Below are 22,819 nucleotides of genomic sequence, written 5' to 3' on the forward strand. Positions count from 1 at the left end.
CTACCTGAGGGGGATTCCCAGGGAAGACACTTCCATCTCATCATTAACAGGTACCCATCTCTTGCTGAAGAGCTCACCTGTCCGACAAACCCATGATGGGATAGAGATTAGGTCTGTGATCCTTTCCGCTGTGCAGAGGTATTAAACATCCCAGGTCTCTGGAGACAGGTGGTGAGTTTGCTGCAGTATCACCGGCCAAATTGTCCCACTTTGCTGCCCCCTCCATGCCAAGCTGATGACCTCCAGCCCCAATGTGTCTGTATTTCAGTGACACAGTGGATCCTTCAGTATGAAAGGTGTTAGTAGATGTCCAATGCAAGGCCAAATTCGGAGGCTATGGCCCATAGTTTCCTCAGGCCTCACTGAGGAAAAAGTCTCCTTGGAGTTAGAACTGAGAAAAGACCTCAGGAGCCAGATGTGTGTTAATATACAGAGAGTGTCACCTCATCCTTTTGGATTTCAGGGCTTGGCTGTTAACGAGTGAGGGGGAGGGGAGCTGTTACCTGACTTTAATTTGCTGGAACACATAGAGGTGATAGCACTCCTCACTGGAACAATTCTACAATTTTCAACATGGGCAAAACATATTTTTTTCTAGCTTCATTAATGAAGTCTGAAGAATTGTAATGCCTGAAACTTTCAAAAAACAAGTCAGCCAGAAGCAGAAACCCAGTATGGAATTATTTTCAGTGCAAACAGTGACAGTTTGGCAAACTTATAACCAACTGAAAATAAGGTCTTGAAATTGAACGTACCAGACTGCCTTAACTAAAAGTAGTGCCACCATCACCACCTACAATGGCCAATCCATAAGAAAATAAGAATATAATAATACCCATACTGGGCCAGACCACAGGTCCATCTAGCCTAGTATCCTCTCTTCTAACAGTGGCCAGTATCAGATGCCCCAGTGTGAATGAACAGAACAGGAAATCATGAAATGATAAATTCCCTGTTGCTTCTTCCCAGGCTCTCACAAACAGAGACTAGGAACACCTTCCCTCCCCATCCTGGCTAATAGCCATTGATGGACCTATCCTCCATGAATTTATCTAGTTCTTTTTTGAAATCTATTATAATCTTGACCTTCAAAACATTTTCTGGCAAGGAGTTCCACAGGCTGACTGTGTGTTGTGTTAAAAATACTTACTTTTATTTGTTTTATACCTGCTGCCTGTTAATTTCATTTGGTCACCCTAAATTCTTGTGTTATAAGAAGGGGTGAATAGCACTTCCTTATGTACTTTCTCTACACCAGTCATGATTTTACAGACCTCAGGCATATCCTCTCTTAGTCATCTATTTTCCAAGCTGAAAAGTCCCAGTCTTTTTAATCTCTGATCACAGAGAAGCGCTTCCATACCCCTAATCATTTTTGCTACCAGGGAACATTGGTATTTACCTCTCTCCATTATAAAAACTGACCATTTATACTATCCTTTGTTTCCTATCTTTTAGCTAGTTACCAATCCATGAGAGGACCTTCCCTCTTATCCCATGACAGTTTAATTTGCTTAAGCACCTTTGGTGAAGGACCTTGTCAAAAGCTTTCTGAAAATCTAAGTACCCTATTTCCACCAGATCCGTGATTTCCCATTACAAAACACATGTTGACTCTTTCCAAACAAATTATGTATATCTACATGTCTGACAATATTGTTCTTTACTATAGTTTCAATCAGTTTGCCCGGTAATGAAGTCAGATTTACTGCCCTCTAATTGCCGGGGTCACCTTTAGAGCCCTTTTTAAAAAATTGGCATCACATTAGCTATCCTCCAGTCATGTGGAACAGAAGCTGATTTAAATGAGACGTTACAGACTACAGTTAATAGTCGTGCAATTTCACATTTGGGTTCCTTTAGAACTCTTGGGTGAATCCCATCTGGTCCTGGTGACTTATTACTTTTTTAATTTATAAATTTGTTCCAAAACTTCCTCTAATGACACCTCAATCTGGGACAATTCCTCAGATTTGTAACCTAAAAAGAATGGCTCAGGTTTGGGAATCTACCTCACATCCTCAGTCGTGAAGACCAATGCAAAGAATTCATTTAGTTTCTCCACAATGGCCCTATTGTCCGTAAGTGACCCTTTTTCATCTCAATTGTCCAGTGGCCCCACTGGTTGTTTAGCAGGCTTCCTGCTTCTGATGTACTTAAAAAAACATTTTGCTCCTAGTTTTTGAGTCTTTGGGTAGTTGTTCTTCAAATTATTTTTTGGCCTTTCTAGTTATATATTTACACTTCATTTGCCAGAGAGTTTATTCTCCTTTCTGTTCTCTTCAACAGTATTTAACTTCCACTGTTTAAACAATGCCCTTTTGCCTCTCACTGCTTTCTTTACTTTGTTGTTTAGCCACTGTGGCACATTTTTGGTTCTTGTTTTATGTTTTTTAATTTTGGGTATACATTCAAGTTGTGCCTCTATTATGGTATCTTTAAAAAGTCTCCACACAGCTTGCAGGGATTTCACTTTTGGCTCTGTCCACTTTAATTTCTGTTTAATTAACCTCCTCATTTTTGTGTAGTTCCCCTTTCCAAAATTGAAGGCTTTCTTGGACCAGATCCTCTGCTCCACCTATCACTACACAAAGCATTGCCTCTCTTCTTGTATTTTCCAAGAATAGCTGCTGCAGGAAGCAGTCCTTTAAGGCAGCGGTCCCCAACCTTTTTGGCACCAGGGACTGGTTTCGTAGAAAAAAAAATGTCCGCGGACCTGTGGGATGGTTTTGGGACGATTCAAGCGCATTACATTTATTTTTGTACTTTTATTTCTATTATTATTGTAATATATAATGAAATAATTATACAACTGACCATAATGCAGAATTAGTGGGAGCCCTGCCCCCTATCTGACCCCCACCCACTTCCTGTCCCCCCGACTGCCCGCCCCCCTCAGAATCCCCGACCCATCCTGCTCCTTGTCCCCTCACCATCCCCCAGAGACCCCACCACCCTGGGACCCCACCCTTGCTCCCTGTCCCCTGACTGCCCCAACCCCTATCCCCTCCCCCCGCTGAGTCCTGACAGACCCCCCCCGGAACACCCACAATCCAACCCCCCCATTCCCTGCCCCCTGACCGCCACCCCAACCTCCGCCCCCTCTCTGTGCCCTGACTGTCCCCAGGACTCCCTGCCCCTTAGCCAACCCCCCCGGCCCTGGCCTCTTACCCCCGGCTCCCTCCTCACCCGGAACCTCAGTGCCTCGCCCGACAGCTGCAGTGTGTCTCCGGCGGGGCCTGAGCTCCGTCCCGCTCAGATCCGCGTGGGGAGGGGGCGGGGCTGTGAGCTCCACGCCGAGAGGAGGCAGCTGAGCTCAGCCCGGAGCTCACAGCCCTGCCCCCTCACCACGCGGCTCTGAGCGGGGTGGGGCTCAGGGGCCCCGCCGGAGACAGGCCGCTTGATGTGCTAGGGGTCGGTTCGTGGCCCGGTTCCTAACAGGCCCGGGGGTTAGGGACCCCTGCTTTAAGGTGTCAAGAAACTTTTTCTCTGCAACATGTTCTCAGGTGACATGTACCCAGTCAATATGGAGATTATTGAAATAACCCATTATTAATTAGTTTTTTGTTTGTTTGTTTGTTTTAATTTGAGTAGCCTGTTTAATCTCCCTGAAATTTCACAGTCATGATCACAATCCTAGTCAGGTGGCTGGTTATATATTCCTACAGCCATATTCTTATAATTTTTCATGGAATTTCTATCCATAGAGATTCTATAGAACATGTGGATTCACTTAAGATTTTTAATTCATTTGATTCTACACTTTCTTTCACATCTAGTGCCACTTCCCCACCAGCACGACCTCTTCTGTCCTTCCGATATATTTGGTACCCTGGTATTACTGTGTCCCATTGATTATTCTCATTCCACCATGTTTCTGTGATGCCTTTTATATCAATATCCTAATTTGATACGAGGTACTCTAGTTTGCTCATTTTATTATTTAGAATTTTAGCATTGGTATATAAGCACTTTAAAATCTTAGTCCTTTTAGCTGTCTGTCATTACAGGATGTAATTGAATGGGACACTTTTTCATTTGATTGTTTCTCATGAGATCCTGCTTATATTTTATCATTTTCCATCCTCTCGTTCTCACTAGGACTTAGAGAATCTCTATTAATAGATCCTTCCCTTAAGGCTGTCTTTCTCCGAACCACATGTTCCTCTGCAGCTGTTGGTTTTTCTGCAGTTATTAGTTTAAAAACTGCTCTATGATCTTTATAAGTGCTAGCAATCTGGTTTCATTTTGGTTCAGGTGGAGCGCATCCTTCCAGCATAGGCTCCCCCTTTCCCAAAAGTTTCCCATTTGTGAATCCTATTCAGCTAAACACTTTTATCCAATAATGTCAGTGGCAATGAGTTCCACAGGCTAAATATGGATTCTGTTAACAATTTTTTTTCTCGCTGTTATATGTTCAGACTTTCAATGTAATTGAATGTTCCCTTGTTCGGGTTATAAAACACAGTAAACATTATTGTCTGATCCATTTTCTTTATTGATAGATTCATAGGGTTCAAGGTCAGAAGGCATGATTTTATCATCCAGTCTGTCCTGCTGTATAACACAGGCTATTACATTTCACCCAGTTACCCCTGTATTGATCTCCATGACTTCTGTTTGACTAAGTCCTGCTCCTCACTAGGAGATGACATTGTAAAATCATAGAGCCCTAGGATGAGAAGGGACCACAAGGGTCATCTAGTCTAACCGCCTGCCATGATGACTAAACCACCCCAGACAGATGACTTTCCCTGACTTTCCCTTCTCCTTTAGAACACCTCCAGCGAAGGAACTTCCACAACCTCCAGAGGCGTCTGTTCAATTGTTCTCCTATTCTTACAGTTAGGAAGTTTTTTTCCTGATATTTCATCTAAATCTGCTGTTCCGTAGTTTGAACCCATTGCCTCTTCTCCTGCCCTCTGCAGCAAGATATGGCAACTTTCCTCCAGCTTTTTATGGCAGCCTTCCAACTATTGAAGACTGCTATTATGACCCCCGCTTAATCTCATCTTTTTTTAAACTAAACATGCCGGGTTCCTTCAGCCTTTGTTCATATGGCTTGTATTTCCTCCCTTTCATCATCTTTGTCACTGGCCTCTGGATCCCCTCCAGGTAATCTACGTACTAATTCCTACTGTGACTTGCACGCTATCCCTCTGCTAATACAATCTAACATTGCATTTGACTTTTTTTGAAGTAGCAGAAAAAAATCCAACCTCTGAGGCCAGGTCTACACTATGAGTTTACCTCGAATTTAGCAGTGTTAAATATAATTAACCCTGCACCCGTCCACACAACAAAGACCTTTTCTTCGATATAAAGTAACTGCGATAGAAAGTGGTGGATTCTCCAACTCCCCATGTCTGCAGATCCAGAGATTCAGTCCTACCTGGAATATCATGGCAGCTGGAGGCTTCTGCCTCAGGCTGCTCTCTCCAGTCAGCAGCACCGCGCGTTGCGCCTACCCCTTACTACCAGGGCTCACAATCACATACTTAGACCTCTACATTTTGATGCAAATAAAAAAATTAAGCTGCCGTTTAGAACTGTCCCCCAACATACATATCCTGGGACATTTTGTATTTTACCAGTGTCAATCACACACAAATGGAGATTCAGTCCCGCCTGTGCTTCTATCCTAGTGCTTGTCACAGATTCCCATTTTCAGCTATAGGCTGAGCAAGTGCAGAATGGTGGTTCACTCTGCTTCGCTGTAAAACAACCGCCCTCCCCTCCCCCCTTTGATCTCTGCTTGCAGAGGCAATAAAGTCAGTGGTGTTATTCCTGCATTCTTTATTACTTCATCACACAAGTGGGGGGATAACTGCCACGGTAGCCCAGGAGGGGTGGGGGAGGAGGGAACCAACGGGTGGGGTTGTTGCAGGGGCACCCCCTAAAATGGCATGCAGCTCATCATTTCTGCGGGATGTCTGGGGCTCTCACCCAGAGTAGCTGTTTGCCTCTCTGGTTCTTTAGTAGGCTTGCCTGATATTCTAGGCAGGACTGACTCTCCATTAGACAAAACTTAAAGAAGAGAATGACCTGGGGAGTCATTCCCATTTTTGTCCATGCGCCCCCGGCTGACCTCACCAAGGCCGGCCAGGAGCACCCATGACAGCAGCAGACGGTACAGTATGACTGGTAACCGTCTTTGTCAACTTGCAAAGCAGCAGGCGGTGCAGTAGGGCTCGTAACCATTTTTGCTAACTTGCAAAGGCAAGGGGATGCTGCTGTGTAGCACTGCAGTACCGCGTCTGTCAGCAGCAGCATCCAGTAGACATACGGTGACAGTGAAAAAAGGCTGAACAAGCTACATGGTTGCCATGCTATGGCGTCTGCCCGGGCAATCCAGGGAAAAGGGCGCGAAATGATTGTCTGCCGTTGCTTTCACGGAAGGAGGATTGACTGACGACATTTAGCCATAACCACCCGTGATACATTTTTGGCCCCATCATGCATTGGGATCTCAACGCAGAATTCCAATGGGCGGGCGAGAATGCGGGAACTATGGGATAGCTACGGGATAGCTACCCACAGTGCAACGCTCCGGAAGTTAACGTTAGCCTCGGTACATGGACACACACCGCCGAATTAATGTGCTTAGTGTGGCCGTGTGCACTCGACTTTATACAACCTGTTTCCAAATATTGGTTTCTGTAAAATTGGAATAATCCCGTAGTGTAGACATACCCTGAGAGATGTAGTTATATAAGTCTAATCCCTATGTAGACACCATGATCTCAACGGAAGAATTCTTCCCTCAATCTAGCTATCATTTCTCAGAGAAGTGGATTACATACACTGATGGGAGAACCCCAGCCATTAGTGTTAGACTCTACACTGAATCGCTATGGCAGTGCCACTGTAGCATTCTAAGTGTAGAGAATCCCTCAAGCAGATCTTCTAGAAAAGGGACCAGTCTGGATCTGCAGACATGGGGAGTTGGAGAATCCACCAATTCCCGTCACAGTTTCTTCCAGCGGTTAATCACCCCAGCTTCCAGCCACTGGTTCTTGCGCTGCCTTTCTCTGCTAGATTACAGAGCCCATTATTACAATTGAATGTGAATAAATGAAGCTCTTTAAGTCTTTCACTGACAGGCATTTTCTCCAGCCTCCAATAATTTTTTTGGCTTTTTTGGGGCCCCTCTCCAATTTTTCAACATCCCTTTTGAAATATGGACCCTGGGACTGGACGCAATCAATTTCACCCATGCCATGTGCAGAGGTAAAATCCTTCCCCTGCTCCAACTCACCACTCCCCTGCTTATGCAGCCAAGGATCGCAACAGCCCTATTGGCTGCAGCATTGCACTGGGAGCTCTCAATGAGTTTGTTGCCCACAGTGACCCTTAAATCCTTTGGAAGGTCTCTGCATGCCATAATATTTTTTGGGAGGTCTGGTGCTGATTGACTGTGTACTTCTGGTTCCAAATGAGATGCATGGTGCATCAGTCAGTTTGTAACTCTGGTATTTGTAATTGTAAGGTTCTATTACACATGTTCTTTAACATCTTCCTGGACAGCTAATGGCCTGGAGAGTGTTTCATAACCTTAGGTGATATGAGCACCTCATGCTGCTTCTTTACAAATGCAGAACAAAAATATTTTTGAACACATCTCCTTTGTCTGCAAGATTAACAAGTTTCCTTTCTCCCTCTAGGAATCACTCTAAAACTTTTTCTAGGATTTCTTTGGTTCTTTATATACTCAATAACCTCCTTTTTGTGATCCTGAACACTGCCTAGCATGGATTTTTCCCTTGTGTTTTTAACATCCCTTATCAATTTTCATAACTTCCAATTTGTATTGTTTTCTGTCTATTTCCCATTTCCCCATATGCTCTACTTTGATCTCCCCTCTCATCTCCTGCCTTCACTTTGCCACTGAACTGGGCTTTGTCCAAAGTTCTCTATTTTCTTGACTGGCATCGTGACTTTTTGAATATCTAATCAACTCTTCTGAAAGAACTCCCAACTTTCCATCCTGTTGTTTTGTCTACATTTTTCCTCCCAATCAGTTCTGCTGATAGTTTGCCTCAGCTTTGGAGAACTAGCCCATATGAAGTAATAAGGGTCTATAGATATTACTGGTCGGGGACTCTTCCCTGTTTGTCCATTTGAATGTCATCAGTTCATTCTTCATTTTGCTCTCCGCTATCATATGCCCCCTTCTTTGTCTCTTCTCCAGTCAAAACAGTCCCAGACTTTTCAATGTCTTTCAGAGAGACTGGGTAACCAGAACTGAGCACAAAGCCAGAGGAGGTTATTCTTCATCCCATTCCTTAGTCATCCGAACGTTGCCTTTGTTTTGCCCACTTCTGAGAACAAGCATTTGTTTCTATGGAGCTGCTGTCAACGACGTCCACTGAGATATGTTTTATTTGGGATGATTTCCCCTGGCACATCTCTTGGCACTGGTTTGTTTTTTTCCCAAATCTCAGATTTTGAGCAAGCAGGTGAATGCAGATCTCCCTACAGCATGGACTTTTTAGCCCGGGTTTCATTCCATTAAGGAACTGTGATAAATAAAAGGGTGGTGGGATTGCTCCCTTTGATGGACAGCCAGCCAGCCAGTTAGCTGTAAAATCCCTCTTGGTAGCTGTTCTTTACTTGCTTTACCTGTAAAGGGTTAAAAAGTCCCCCAGGTAAAGGAAGTGGGCACCTGACCAAAAGAGCCAATGGGAAGGTAAAACTTTTTTAAATTGGTCAAGAAACTTTCCCTTTGTTGTTCTCTGGGCTGGGGGGATGGAGCAGACATGCTATAGGCAGTGTAAGCCAGGTGTGATCATACATTATCAGATTATGCATAGAACCACTTATCTGAACTCCAAATGTGTAAGTAGATCAGAATGTTTAACTAAACTCCATTAGGGTTATTTCTTTTATTTCTTACTGGCTTGTGGACTCCTCTGTGCTCATCCCAGATGCTTTTGTATGCTCATAGCCTTTAAGGTGACCCCTCAAGAAAGCTATTTTGGGTGCTTGATTTTTGAAATTGCTCTTTTAAAATCTAGCAAAAGCCTAAGCTCCAGATGTATTTTCTTTCTTTTCACTTTTAATAACATTTACCTTTTTTACGAACAGGATTGGATGTTTGGTGTCCTAAGAGGTTTGTGCATGTTGTTTGATTAGCTGGTAGCCACAGCTAATTTCCTTTGTTTTCTTTCTCAGCTCTTCTCTGGATGGTACCCCTCAGGGAGGAAGTCACAAGTGCTCCTTCCTGGGATCAAAGGGGTGGGGAGGGTTGATTTTGGGTGGTGGCAGCATTTGCCAAGCTAGCGTAAGAGAAAACGTGAAACCTTGGGAGCTTAGTACAAGCCTTAAACCTTAAGGCAAGTAATATTTTTTAAAATCCTTGTGAGCCCCATAGCTGCACTTGGAGTGACAGAGTTGGAATTCAGCCTTAACAGGAACAATGATGGATAACCAGTGTTCACACTCACGTTTCCTGCTGGTGCCTATTAAGGTTTCTCAAAGCATGACATGTAGGAATTAATGATGCAAGGAGCCCCACACAATATGGAATTGGCATTAGTAGGGTCTGTTGTTCATAATTCATTTATCTAAATAATGAAAATGTCATTTTTCAGTGTGTGAAGAGCCACCAATCTGCTTCACCCATGAGAACAGCATCCAGGTGTGCATGTAGTGTCTCATATGAATATTGACTCTCCATCCAGGCATTTGTACTGCGACCATCACCCTAGAGCCTGGTCACATACAGGAAGTCAGGGGAACTTATGGTACATGCACTAGACACCGTTCTGCCTCAGTGTTGGACACCTTATCTCCTACTCCATGTCAGATTCCAACACAACTGCTTTCAAGAACCCCTCTAGCTTCATTCTGCTGGGCATTCCTGGCCTGGAATCCGCCCATGTCTGGATCTCCATCCCCTTCTGCACCATGTACATCACGGCCATCTTGGGGAACTTCACCATCCTGTTCACTGTGAAGACGGAGCCGAGTCTCCATGGGCCCATGTACTATTTCCTTTGCATGCTGGCCATCACGGACCTGGTTGTATCTACATCCATTGTGCCCAAAATGCTGGCAATATACTGGTTCAATTCCAGAGAGATCGATTTCAGTTCCTGCCTCACCCAATTATACTTCTTTCACTGCTTCTCTGTGATGGAGTCTGGGATCTTTGTGGCCATGGCTTTTGATCGCTATGTGGCCATCTGTGATCCCCTGAGACATTCCACCATCCTGACAAGCCCAGTGGTGGCCAAGATTGGCCTGGCTGTGGTGCTGCGAAGCAGCATGGTTGTACTGCCCTATCCCTTCCTGGTAAGGCAATGGCCATATTGTAGAACCAACATCATCCCCCAGCCGTACTGCGCACACATAGCCGTGGTGAATCTGGCCTGTGCTGACACCCGTGTTAGTAGTTACTATGGCCTCTTTGTGGTAATCTGTGTGATTGGTCTGGATGTGATTTTTATTGCCCTGTCCTACACCCAGATCCTCAGGGCCATCTTCAGTCTCCCCACAAAGGACGCCCGGCTCAAGACTTTTGGGACCTGCATCTCTCACCTTTGTGCCATTTTAGCCTTTTACATCCCAAGTCTCTTCTTCTCTCTCATGTTCCGGTTTGGTCAGAATGTGCCCCTGCATTTCCATGTTCTCATTGCCAATGTTTACCTCTTGATGCCTCCTGTGCTAAATCCTATCATCTACGGGGTGAGGACCAAACAAATCCGGGATAGGCTGCTCTGGCTCTTTACTAATAGAGGCACCTAATTTTCTCCCGGTGCTCTCAGATTTCCATGCAAAGCTGGCTGGTGATACAGTCAGAGAGATATTAAATCCTTTTCCGGCATTACTATGCTGTGTTGGTGTGGCAAATTATGCACAAGTCATAGAGTTGCCACCTTCCTAATTGCTGATAATTGCTCCTCCTCTTCTGCTGTGGCCCCACCACTGTTGCTTGCAAAGTAGCCATTTCAGATTTTCCTAGGAATGGCAATTTTTTTCAATTTTTTAGGCCTCACCTCATATTGGTAAAACCATTGAATCATTGCTTCAGCAGGGAATCATTCATGAGTGAAATTTCAGTATGCAACTCTCCAATCTGGCTCATACAAAAACCAAATGGGTCATGGCATCTTACTATTGATTGTCAAAAATCGAATCAAGTGACTCCAGCTTGTACAGCTGTTGTATGCAAAATGCCTGACCTGATTAAATCTATCAATCCCAAAGCAAAACGGGTTTCTACCATGGGTCTAAGGGAAGCCAACGTTGCCCAGCTTTCACAGTAGAAGGGGGTCAGTTTCCATTTCAAGTCTGATCCCAAGGGCTACATAATAGTTCAGCCATTTTCCATGGGCAAATGAAATGAATTTTGTCAGGGTTTTCTAAACCATCTCTTCTATTTTGAAGGGTCAGAATCCATTAGCTATGGATGTAAGAGCTTAACTATAGTTTCTCCTGAGAATTTTTCATCTAAGCCCAGAGTCCACAGCTTGGCTTGGGCTATGGGGGCTGGCTAACAGAGAACAATACATAGCTAAGAGGAAGCTGGGGTAAACAGATAACCTTGTGAGTTTCAAGTCAGTGAGCGGATTCAGCATATCTCCCAATGTAATTGGGTGTCCTTATTGCGAGTTATAGACCCATGAAGCGCTGGGAAAGGCCTCATGGTTACTCCGTAATGTAGGAAAGAGATAGTGGTACAATACCCTCAGATCCCAGACAGAGTTCAGGGAGAGGCCCAATATTATAGACATAAATTATGACACCCTCCCCTCACAGATATATGCCAATCCCAGCCCACAGAAATGTAAGGGTAAATTTATAAACAATCGTTAATTTTAAGTACTAATTACTGCCTTTTGCTTTAAATCTCCAGGAATGTACCTTTTGGTCAACTGGGAGAGCTGCTACCTCATTCCCCTGGAACCCCAAATTAGGATTTAACCTATACACTTTAATATACATAGTTTGGGGGTAATTACCTGTATTTCAGCAATATGTTAATTTAAGCCTTGGACGGAACCATTCTGTAATCTTTTAGACCACTGGCTTATTGTGCTTATCTTGTCCTGCTGCTAGAACCTATCCAAGGGCTTGGGAAAACCCATCCCCATTGCTTCTCTCCGCCCAATGAGCCTGTATAATCTAGTGTAATTAATTGTTCTGTGGTGTCTCTAAGCCTAACAAACAAAGTGACACTCCACCAGTGCTGTGTGGAATAAACTTATGTGCTTGACTCTACACAGTGTGAAATATTGTTCCTTCAATTTCAATATGTAGCTGACATTTGTTTAGCAATAGAAACTCAAGAGAAACACCTGGAGTGTCTAAAAGATTTTATTTCAAATCATAAAGGATGCAGGATTAAAGTGTAATCCAACAAAGGTATGACTAATGGTCCCAGAAGTTTCCTTTCTGGGTATCACATTGTCTCAAGGAAGTCGATCACCTGCACAACGAAAGGTGGATTCAATTCAGGAACTATCCATGCCCACTAACATAACGTCTTTACATTCTTTCGTAGTTTTAGCAGAATACTATCGAGACTTCATCCATAACTTTACTCACATTGCAGGTCCACTCTATAAACTCTTGAAAAAAGCAGTTGCTTGGATTTGGAGAAACAAGCATGCAAACGGAGGGAAATGATCGATTTGGTACATGACATAGCATCAGGAAGTCATCAAAGGGTGGGAAAAAACATGCAGTACCTCACCCCAATAGGTTGGTGGTCATGCATGAAGGCAAATGTACACCAGTACTGTAAAAATTGTTTGGTTTGTGTGCAGAATAATCCTACCCTCACAAAAACAAATGCGCCTTTAAGATCCCAGATATATGAAGGTCCATGGCAGGCTCTGCAAGTTGATATTTTGGACCTTTACCAAAAACTCCAAGGGAAAACCAATACCTTCTGGTTGTCATTAATAAAAGGTAGTAATTGGAGATATACCAACCTCCTAGAAGTGGAAGGGACCTTGAAAGGTCACCAAGTCCAGCTCCCTGCCTTCACTAGCAGGACCAATTTTTGCCCCAGATCCCTAAGTGGCTGCCTTAAGGATTGAACTCACAACCCTGGGTTTAGCAGGCTAATGCTTAAACCACTGAGCTATCCCTCCCCAATCTGCTTGCTACATGAGGGGCAGCATTTCCTTTAAAAGCAAATACGCTGTAGCCACAGCAGAGGTTCTAGTTGAACAAGTATTTTATCGCTGGGAATTCCCTGTTAGAGTAGAGTCATACAGAGGAGCACACTTTACTGGACAAGTGTTCCAAAATGCCTGCAATTGTTAGGAATGCAAGAAAAATTGCATATTCCATACAGATCTCAATCATCAAGGATGGTAGAGTGAAAAAATCGCACCATTAAACGTATGCTGGTAAAAGTGGTAGATGCTAATGGACGCAGTCGGGACACCCTGATTCCTCTCATTTTAATGGCATTCAGGGAAACTCCAGCTGCCTCCACAAATCAGACACCCTGTGAGATTATAACTAAACAAACTATGCATGTGCCAGAGAATCTTTTATATCATGCCAGTGACACACAGCTAAAGGGAGTAAAGCTTGAAACCTATCTGCAAGCATTACAGAAACACCTGAGTCAGGTCCACTTGCAGGTAGTTGCCAAATTGGAAAAATCCAAACAAAAGGCAAAAGCCTATTTTGACAAAAATGAAAGAAAAAAAATGCTTGGGAAGTTGGAAACCAAGTTATGCTTGTATCGTATGCTGCACCAGAACACAGCTCATGTAACCCATAAGATGGGCTATATTCTATTGTGGACAGATTAAGTGCCACTGTGTTTAAAATTGTACAAAGTAACAAAAAAGTAGATAAGTATTACCAAGCAAATCAGCTATAGTGGCATTGCAAGAGAAATATCTTTCCACACGTACCAGAACCAATAACGGTAATTGCGCAAGAAAGCCAACACGAAAGAGCTCAGTGACAGACACAATAAAAATGCCACTTGCAACCACAGTCATCCTATACTTCTGCTTGAATGCTGCAGTTCAAACTGAGTCACAGGCAGGTTTGCCACAAGAGACACAAATGGTTAAAGTGGATCAAAATATTGTGGTGGGGCTAAACTCAGACTTGTCTATTAAGGTTAAAAATTCACAGATAACAGTTTCACAGTGGTATCCGTGTTAGTCTGTATCAGCAAAAATAACAGGAGTCCTTGTGGCACCTTAGAGACTAACACATTTATTTGGGCATAAGCTTTTGTGTGCTAAAACCCACTTCATCAGATGCCTGGAGTGGAAAATACAGTAGCAGGTATATATACACAGTACATGAAAGATGGGAGTTGCTTTATGAAGTAGGGGGTCAGTGCTAATGGGATAATTCAATTAAAGTGGAAGTGGGCTATTCTCAATGGTAGAGTACCAAGGGAGGAAAAATGACTTTCGTAGTGGTAGTGAGGGTGGCCTCCTTCAAAGAGTTGACAAGAAGGTGTGAGTAACAATAGGGGAAATTAGTTTTTGTAATGACACATCCACTCCCAGTCTGAGTGGCCAGAGAGGTTGAAGTTTGCTCATACTGGTTTTTGAATGTTATGATTCCTGATGTCAGACTTGTGTCCATTTATTCTTTTATGTAGAGATTATCTGGTTTGGCCAATGTACATGGCAGAGGGCCATTGCTGGCACAGGATGGCATATATCACGTTGGTAGATGTGCAGGTGAATGAGCCCCTGATGGTGTGGCTGATGTAATTAGCTCCTATGATAATGTCACGTAAATAGATATGTGGACAGAGTTAGCATCAGGCTTTGTTGCAAGGATAGGTTCCTGGGTTAGTGTTTTTGTTCTGTGGTGTGTGGTTGTTGGTGAGTATTTGCTTTGGGTTGTATCATGATCTTTAGCAATGATCGTTAGCTAAAACTATAACTTTTATCACAGGTGGGCAGGGTAAAACAGGAACCATATTTTCCACCAGATGTAACCCTCTTTGTCTGTGGTTTATTCACAATAGATGCTTGTGTCTGCTGAAAATCATCAGCTACAGAAGCCATCTCATCCACAGTTTTCAAATTTTTGTCCCATGGACATTGTTTTACACCATCTTTACATACTGTGACAAAGTTCCTCCTCTACCTTGGTGGGTCCTGCGCTAATTGGCGGATTTGCTCACCTCAGAGATCTTCCCTCTGGTGGAACCCACAGTCTGGGTCAACTCCTCCTGTGTCTGATCAGGAGCTGAGAGGTTTGGGGGGAACCCGGGCCCGTCCTCTACTCCGGGTTCCAGCCCAGGGCCCTGTGGATTGCAGCTGTCCATAGTGCCTCCTATAACAGCTGCATGACAGCTACAACTCCCTGGGCTACTTCCCCCTGGCCTCCTCCAAACACCTTCTTTATCCTCACCACAGGACCTTCCTCCTGGTGTCTGATAACGCTTGTACTCCTCAGTCCTCCAGCAGCACGTCCTCTCCCTCTCAGCTCCTTGCGCCTCTTGCTCCCAGCTCCTCACACGCGCACCACAAATTGAAGTGAGTTCCCTTTTAAACCCAGGTGCCCTGATTAGCCTGCCTTGATTCTAGCAGCTTCTTAATTGGCTGCAGGTGTGCTAATCAGCCTGTCTGCCTTAATTGTTTCCAGAAAGCTCTTGATTGTTCTGGAACCTTATCTTACCCAGGGAAAGGGGACCTACTTAACCTGGGGCTAATATATCTGCCTTCTATCACTCTCCTGTAGCCATCTGGCCTGACCCTGTCACAATACGTTTAAGAAACATTCTTGAGCAACAAGGTCAAGCATCCCTTCAAAGCTTGTAACACCTTTGCTCCTTACCCACTTTCCAATCAAATATTTCATTTTTTTACATGTTCCACATTACTCTTACCATCATCCCGCTTAAGATTCCCTGTAGAGGATTAGTGGTGGTCCCTCCCCCTCTGCGTCCGTGGGAGGCTACTCTGCTTCACCACATCACTGGGCATTGCCCACTATTAGGGAATTAACTGGGCAACCCACAGCCTGAAGCTCTGCCCAACAGTCCGGGCAGAACAATAATCAGGTCGGGGAAGTAAAGTGGGGGAACAATGGGGAAAACGTATATCTCCCACTGGAGCAGGGCCTCTCCTTTTCCCGGTAGTGTCCCTGCCACCCTCTGCTACATGGACCTCACCGAACTACACAAGATGGAGGCAGGGCCCACCCACTCGCCTGGGTGTGATGGGGAGCTATTCCCAGGGCCCAAGTGGTTCTCTTTTAATCTTTTTTTTTTTTTTTAATTTGGGGTATACCGTCCATGCTTGCTGCTGCGATAGTCCCAGCTGGTAGAAGGGACACAGCAAAGAGCCTGGGCGAGGGGCAATGAGCAGGTCCCGATCGTAAGCAGGGGTGATGGAGGGAGTGGCAGTGGTGGGGGGGGGAAGAGATGGGATAGGAGGAGCACTCCACGCCATTCCCACCTACTCCCCACAACAGCAGGAGCAAGCACCCACACAGGAGCAAAGATATAAAGTCACTCAGTCCAGGAAGAGCCCCCTCTGCAATGTCCCGCAGCAGCCCTCCTCTTTGCCCTCCTCGGTGACAGCAGCAGAAGGCTCGGAAGCAGCAGCAGTAGCCACCAGCGCCCAAGCAGCCAAGCGAGCCCCGGGAATGGTGGTGGGCTCCTCACGTCCTCCCTGCACAGCAGCAGCAGCAGCCAGGTAGACGTCCAGCCAGCAGAGCAGCTGGAGAGATGGGCCAGCCAGCGGAGAGAAGCCTTATTGGAAATGGCAGGAGCTGGGCAGACACAACACTGCTTCTACAGCCCCTCCCCCAGCCTTGGAGGAACACTCCTGGGACCTGGACTCCAGCTAAATACAGGGGACAACTAAAGAGTAACAGGGTCAGGAGTGAATGTCAGAGGTTCCAGACTAGGGATCCGGGGGGGACACTGGACAGAGAACGCCAGACAGCGCCCACTGCTCCTCAGGCAATGCAGCATGACCTCAGAGACCCCCAGCACCTTGGGCAGTAGGTCGGGGAGAACAGGGTGGCCACCCCGGCCAAATGAGCACCCTACAGCCCAGCATGTTCAAGCTAGCAAAGATGGTCGGTTTCATAGAGAGGGCCGGGGAGGATCCTCAAAGGGTCAGAGATGGGAGACATGAAAACAACCCGCTGAGGGTCGTCTAGGGACAGGGGAAATGAAATAACCCCGGCGGGGGCGGAGGCCGAGGCAGTATGGGGGATGGAGGGGAAGGAGGTGGCAGGGAATGCATCAGGGATGGGAACAGAGCCAGGGACAGGAATGCACTTACTTGCAGGAGCAGGAGTAGAAATGGGATCAGGATCCCCGGCAGCTGCACCACTGGGATGTGGCACCTCTGGACCTGGTTCAGAGGTCGAGGGGACGGGACCGGGAAGGAGGGCCTCACCAACACTTGGCCTGGGCACCACAACAAACAGCACCCATAGCCATGATGTCAGGCATGGTGGCATCTGTAATAGGGCTCTCAATTGGGAAGAGAGGTCATCACTCTGCCTCGGGAGGGAGTGCACCCGAGACCCCGGGCCCAGCTGCTCACCACTGGTTGTTGCTACCAGGGGCTCGGCAGCCAGGAATGAGGTGCCATCTGCAGCCAGACAGGGGGATGACTCCAGGGATGCCCCAAGTTTGAGATGGGGGCAGCAGCCTGGGGAAGAAGGAAAAAGGAGGAGAAGGGGGCAGTGAGACCAAGGCACTGCCCAGACTGAGGCCCGCTGGCAAGGGGTCATCCTCCCCCTGGGTGATTGGGGTCAGACCCAGGGCCTTGTTCTCCTCAAAGAGGGAGCTGAAAACTCCTCCCCACTGCCCCAGAGTCCTGCCCGCCAGCAACTGAGGGAGCAATCGCCTCAGTGTCGATACAGAGCTCAGATGACAAGAGGGCTAGGAGGACTCTATCTTAGGCATCCTCAGGAAGGGTCTCCAACATGGGCTTGGTACCACCCTCCTCTGCTGCCATGACATAGTCGGACGGCTCCACATGATGGAATCCAGGAAAGGCCACCAGGGTCACTGACAATGGTAGGGCTGGCATTGTACCGGTTCTCAGAAACTCTATTTCACGAGGAGGGTGATGAAGCACTGGAATGGGTTACCTAGGGACGTGCTGGAGTCTCCTTCCTTAGACGTTTTTAAAAAGCCTTGACAGAGCCCTGGCTGGGATGATTTAGTTGGGGCTGGTCCGGCTTTGAGCAGGGGGTTGGACTAGATGACCTCCTCAGGTCCCTTCCAACCCTGAGATTCTATGATTCTATGAGCGGCAGACTGGGTAATAGTTACACAGGTGAAACTTTTGATCAGGACATGATGGTACCACCCTGGGGTCCAATCTGGAGAGCTGGGGTGAGCTGGCTGGAGCCTCTGTATTGTTGGATCCTGAGTGGTTAGTGAAAGCACTTCTGTAACTACATGTGGGTGTGTCTTTGTCTGTGAATGGCTGTGAAAGTCCAAGATCTGAGATGACTGCATCTTCTCACAGTCTCACAGTGTGAGAAGGGGACCAGACTGATATACCACAGGGCTTGGAGGTACCCCAGTTCCAGGTTGTACCTCAGAAAATTCCATCACACTCACCCAACAAACGGACTCTGCTACATGGTGAGTCCATTTTCCTCTTGCCATGCATTCAGTTACTGATGGAGAGACCATGGCTATGCGAGGGAAATCAGAATTCATGCATTGTCTGTCATTCTCTGTGTGACCTTTCTGAATTCACATCTCCTTGTGCATCAGTTTACTTATCTGTATGATGGGGATATGTTCATAGTGACTTTTCTCTGGAAGGAATTTTAAAGATCCTTTAATAAAAGGTGCTGCAGAGTATGAGTATAGTCACAGATGAGAATTAAAGATTTTTGATCCATTAGCAATAGCCTCATGTACCTGAAAAAAATGGCTAGTGTCGCCCCTCTGATATCTTTCTCCAGATCTGTCTGTCTACTATCTACCCATCCATCCTGGCCATTTACTTGGTATCAGACTCCATGGAGACCTAGGCATTATCCCTTGTTTTCGTATATCAACTATAATTGTTAAATATACACAAATACTCAGAGCAGCCAATTCCTCTCTGACTCAGCACAGAGCCCAAGAGTTCTCATCTCCCTTTGGGAAGGTCCCTTAATTACTGTTTACTCCAAAAGCTGGATAAAGAGCACAGAAGCATAGACATAGAAAAAGAAAGATTGGCTAGAGTCCCTCCGGTGTCCGGCCTGTTTCCTTTCAGATGTCATTCCTCCCCTAGGGGCTGAGAGAACCACACTGGGATTGCACAGACCTATAATATAAACAGTTCACACCTCTGTGTCGGCTATCGGCGTGGATGCTCCTGTAGTTGCTGTGGTAAGAGAGGTGTGGAACACGGCTACGTGAGTGGGGTTCCCAGGGAAGATGCTTCTGCCTCAATATTCACAGGTACCCATCTCCTGCAGAGGAGCTCACCTGTTCGACAGCATGGGTGTGATGGGACAGAGATTAGATCTGTGATCCTTTCCGCTCTGCAAAGCCATTAAACACCCCAGCTCTCTGGCCAAAGGTGATGAGTTTGATCCAGTATCACTGTCCAAAGTGCCCCTCTCTGCTGAACCCGCTCCCCCCTCCCCCGCCCACTCCGAGCTGATGACCTCCAGCCCCAAGGTGGCTGTATTGCAGTGACACAGGGCATCCTTCAGGATGAAAGGTGATGGTAGATGTACAATGCAAGACCAAATTCTGAGGTTGTGGCCTACAGTAAGTAATAGCAAGTGCATTAAACAGGGGTTCTCAAAATGGGGGTTGGGACCCCTCAGGGGGTCGTGAAGTTATTACATGGGGAGCCGCGAGCTGTCAGCCTCCACCCCAAACCTTGCTTTGCTTCCAGTATTTATAATGATGTTAAATATTTTGAAAAGTGCTTTTAATGTATAAGGCAGGGTGGCACTCAGAAGCCTGCTATGTGAAAGAGATCACCAGTACAAAAATTAAAGAACCACTGCATTTGAAGCAGGAAGCCGGCTAAACAACCAGTGGGGCCACTGGACGATGGCGGTGCTAACGGAGCACTCATGGACGATAAGGCCATTGCGGAGAAGCTAAATGAATTATTTGCATCGGTCTTCACGGCTGAGGATGTGAGGGAGATTCCTAAACCTGAGCCATTCTTTTTAAATGACAAATCTGAGGAACTGCCCCAGAATGAGGTGTCGTTAGAGTATGTTTTGGAACATATGATAAATTAAATGGTGAAAAGTCACCAAGAACAGATGGGAGTCACCCAAGAATTCTGAAGGAACTCAAATGTGAAATTGCAGAACTACTAATTGTAGTCTGTAACATATCAATTAAATCAGCTTCTGTACCAGATGACTCAAAGATAACTAATGTACTAATGTGACGAGAATTTTTAAGAAGGGGTCCAGAGGTGATCCCGGCAATTACAGGCCCCCTAAGCCTGATTTCAGTATCAGGCAAATGAGTTGAAACTATAGTAAAGAACAATATTGTCAGACATATAGATGAACACGGTTTGTTGTGGAAAAGTCAACATTGTTTTTGTAAAGGTAAATCACTCCACACCAATCTGCTAGAATTCTTTGAGGGGGTTAATAAGGAGGTGTACAAGGGGGATCCAGTGTGCATAGTATATTTAGACTTTCAGAAAACCATTGACTGGGTACCTTACCAATGGCTCTTAAGCAAGGTCAGCTGCCACGGGATAAGAGGGAAGACGCTCTCATGGACTGGTAACCGGTTAAAAGATAGGAAACAAAAGGTAGGTAAAAATGGTTAGTTTTCAGAATAGAGAAAGGTAAATAGTGGTGTGTCCCAAGGGTCTGTATTTTATCATTTTCCATCCTCTCATTCTTACTAGGACTTAGATAATCTCCATTAATAGATCCTACCCTTAGGGATGTATTTATCCAAACCACATGCTGTTCTGTATCCATTGGCTTTCCTCCAGCCTTTAATTTTAAAATTGTTCTATAACATTTTTAATGTTAAGTGCCAGCAATCTGGTTCCATTTTGGTTCAGGTGGAGCGCATCCTTCCTGTATAGGCTCCCCCTTTCCCAAAAGTTTCCCCATTTGTGAATCCCATTCAGCTAAACTCTTTGATCCAATAAAGTTTGGGGCAAGGAGTTCCACAGGCCAAATATGGATTCGATTAACTGTTTTCTTTTCTCCGTGTTATATGCGCAGACTTTCAGTGTAATTGAATGTGCCCTTGTTCATGTTATGAGACACAGAAAATCTAATTGCCTGATCTGGTTTCTTTATCAATAGATGCATAGGGTTCAGATTCAAACAGGACCATTAAAACATCCAGTCTGTCCTTCTGTATAACACATGCTATTAGATTTCACCCAGTTACCCCTGTATTCATCTGTTCCATTCTTCTCCTATTCTTACTGTTAGGAAGTTTTTTTTTCCTGATATTTCATCTCAATCCGCTATTCTGTAGTTTGACCCATTGCCTCTTCTCCTGCCCGCTTTGGCAAAAGAGAACAACTTCCTTCCAACTTTTTATGGCAGCATTTCGAACCATTTGAAGACTGCTATCATGTCCCCCCTTAAATACACCCTTTCAGCACTAAACATGACCTGTTCCTTCAGCTTTTTCATATGGCTTTTAATGCATTTAATCCCTTGAATCATTTTTGTCAGTTGTCTCCGGATCCTCTCAAGTTTCTCTACATCTTTTCTCTACAGCAGTGACCAAAATTGGACTCACTGCTCTAACTGAGGCCTAACCAGCGCTGAACAGAGCGGTAGTATAGCCTACTGTGACTTGCATGATATGCCGCCGCTAGTACTAACTAACATTGCATTTGTCTTTTTCTGAAGAAGCAGAAAAAATCCACACCTCTGAGAGATGTAGTTATATCAACCTAACCCCCGGTTTAGACAGCAGGAGGACAACAAAAAAATTCTTCGCTAAATCTAGTTTTAGTTTTGATGACACTAAATTGGCAGGGCCAGCACCAAACCCCAGCACGCCAGGCGCGTGCTTGGGGCAGCGTGCCGCGGGAGGGCGGCAGGCGGCTCCGGTGGACCTCCCGCAAGGGTGCCTGTGGAAGGTTCACTGGTCCCTTGGCTCTGGTGGAGCATCCGCAGGCGTGCCTGCGGGAGGTCCACCGGAGCCGCGGGACCAGCGGACCCTCCGCAGGCACGTCTGCAGGAGGTCCACCAGAGCCGCGGGACCAGCGACCGCCAGAGCACCCCCTGCGGCGTGCCGCCCTGCTTGAGGCGGCGCAATTCCTAGAGCCGCCCCTATAAATTGGGAGGAGTGGTAGATACGCTGGAGGGTAGGGATAGGATATTGAGGGATGTATACAAATTATAGAGGATTGGGCCAAAAGAAATTTGACGAGGTTTAACAAGGACAAATGCAGAGTCCTGCACTTAGGACGGAAGAATCCCATTCACTGTTACAGACTAGGGACCGAATGGCTAGGCAGCAGTTCTGAAGAAAAGGACCTAGGGGTTACAGTGGACGAGAACCTCAATATGAGTCAACAGTGTGCCCTTGTTGCCAAGAAGGCTAGCGGCATTTTGGGCTGTATAAGTAGGGGCATTGCAAGCAGATCGAGGGATGTGATCATTCCCCTCTATTCGACATTGGTGAGGCCTCATCTGGAGTACTGTATCCAGTTTTGGCCCCACACTAAAAGAAGGATGTGAAAAAAAATGGCAAGGGTCCAACGGAGTGGAACAAAAATGATTAGGGGACTGGAGCACATGAGTTATGGGGAGAGGCTGAGGGAACTGGGATTGTTTCGTCTGCAGAAGGGAAGAGTAAGGGGGGATTCGATAGCTTCTTTCAACTACCTGAAAGGTGGTTCCAAAGAGTATGAATCTAGACTGTTCTCAGTGG

General features: G+C 45.8%; 1 protein-coding gene across 1 annotated transcript; it reads left to right on the top strand.

Moving 5' to 3' along the window:
• Positions 1-9,801: 9,801 nt before the first annotated feature.
• Positions 9,802-10,749, top strand: LOC123369477 (olfactory receptor 52M1-like). The gene has a single exon (XM_045015107.1). It carries the CDS (start codon positions 9,802-9,804, stop codon positions 10,747-10,749), a length of 948 nt encoding a protein of 315 aa, XP_044871042.1.
• Positions 10,750-22,819: the final 12,070 nt, after the last annotated feature.

The sequence above is a fragment of the Mauremys mutica genome, chromosome 1, assembly GCF_020497125.1.
Source record: "Mauremys mutica isolate MM-2020 ecotype Southern chromosome 1, ASM2049712v1, whole genome shotgun sequence".
Lineage (NCBI taxonomy): Eukaryota > Metazoa > Chordata > Testudines > Geoemydidae > Mauremys > Mauremys mutica.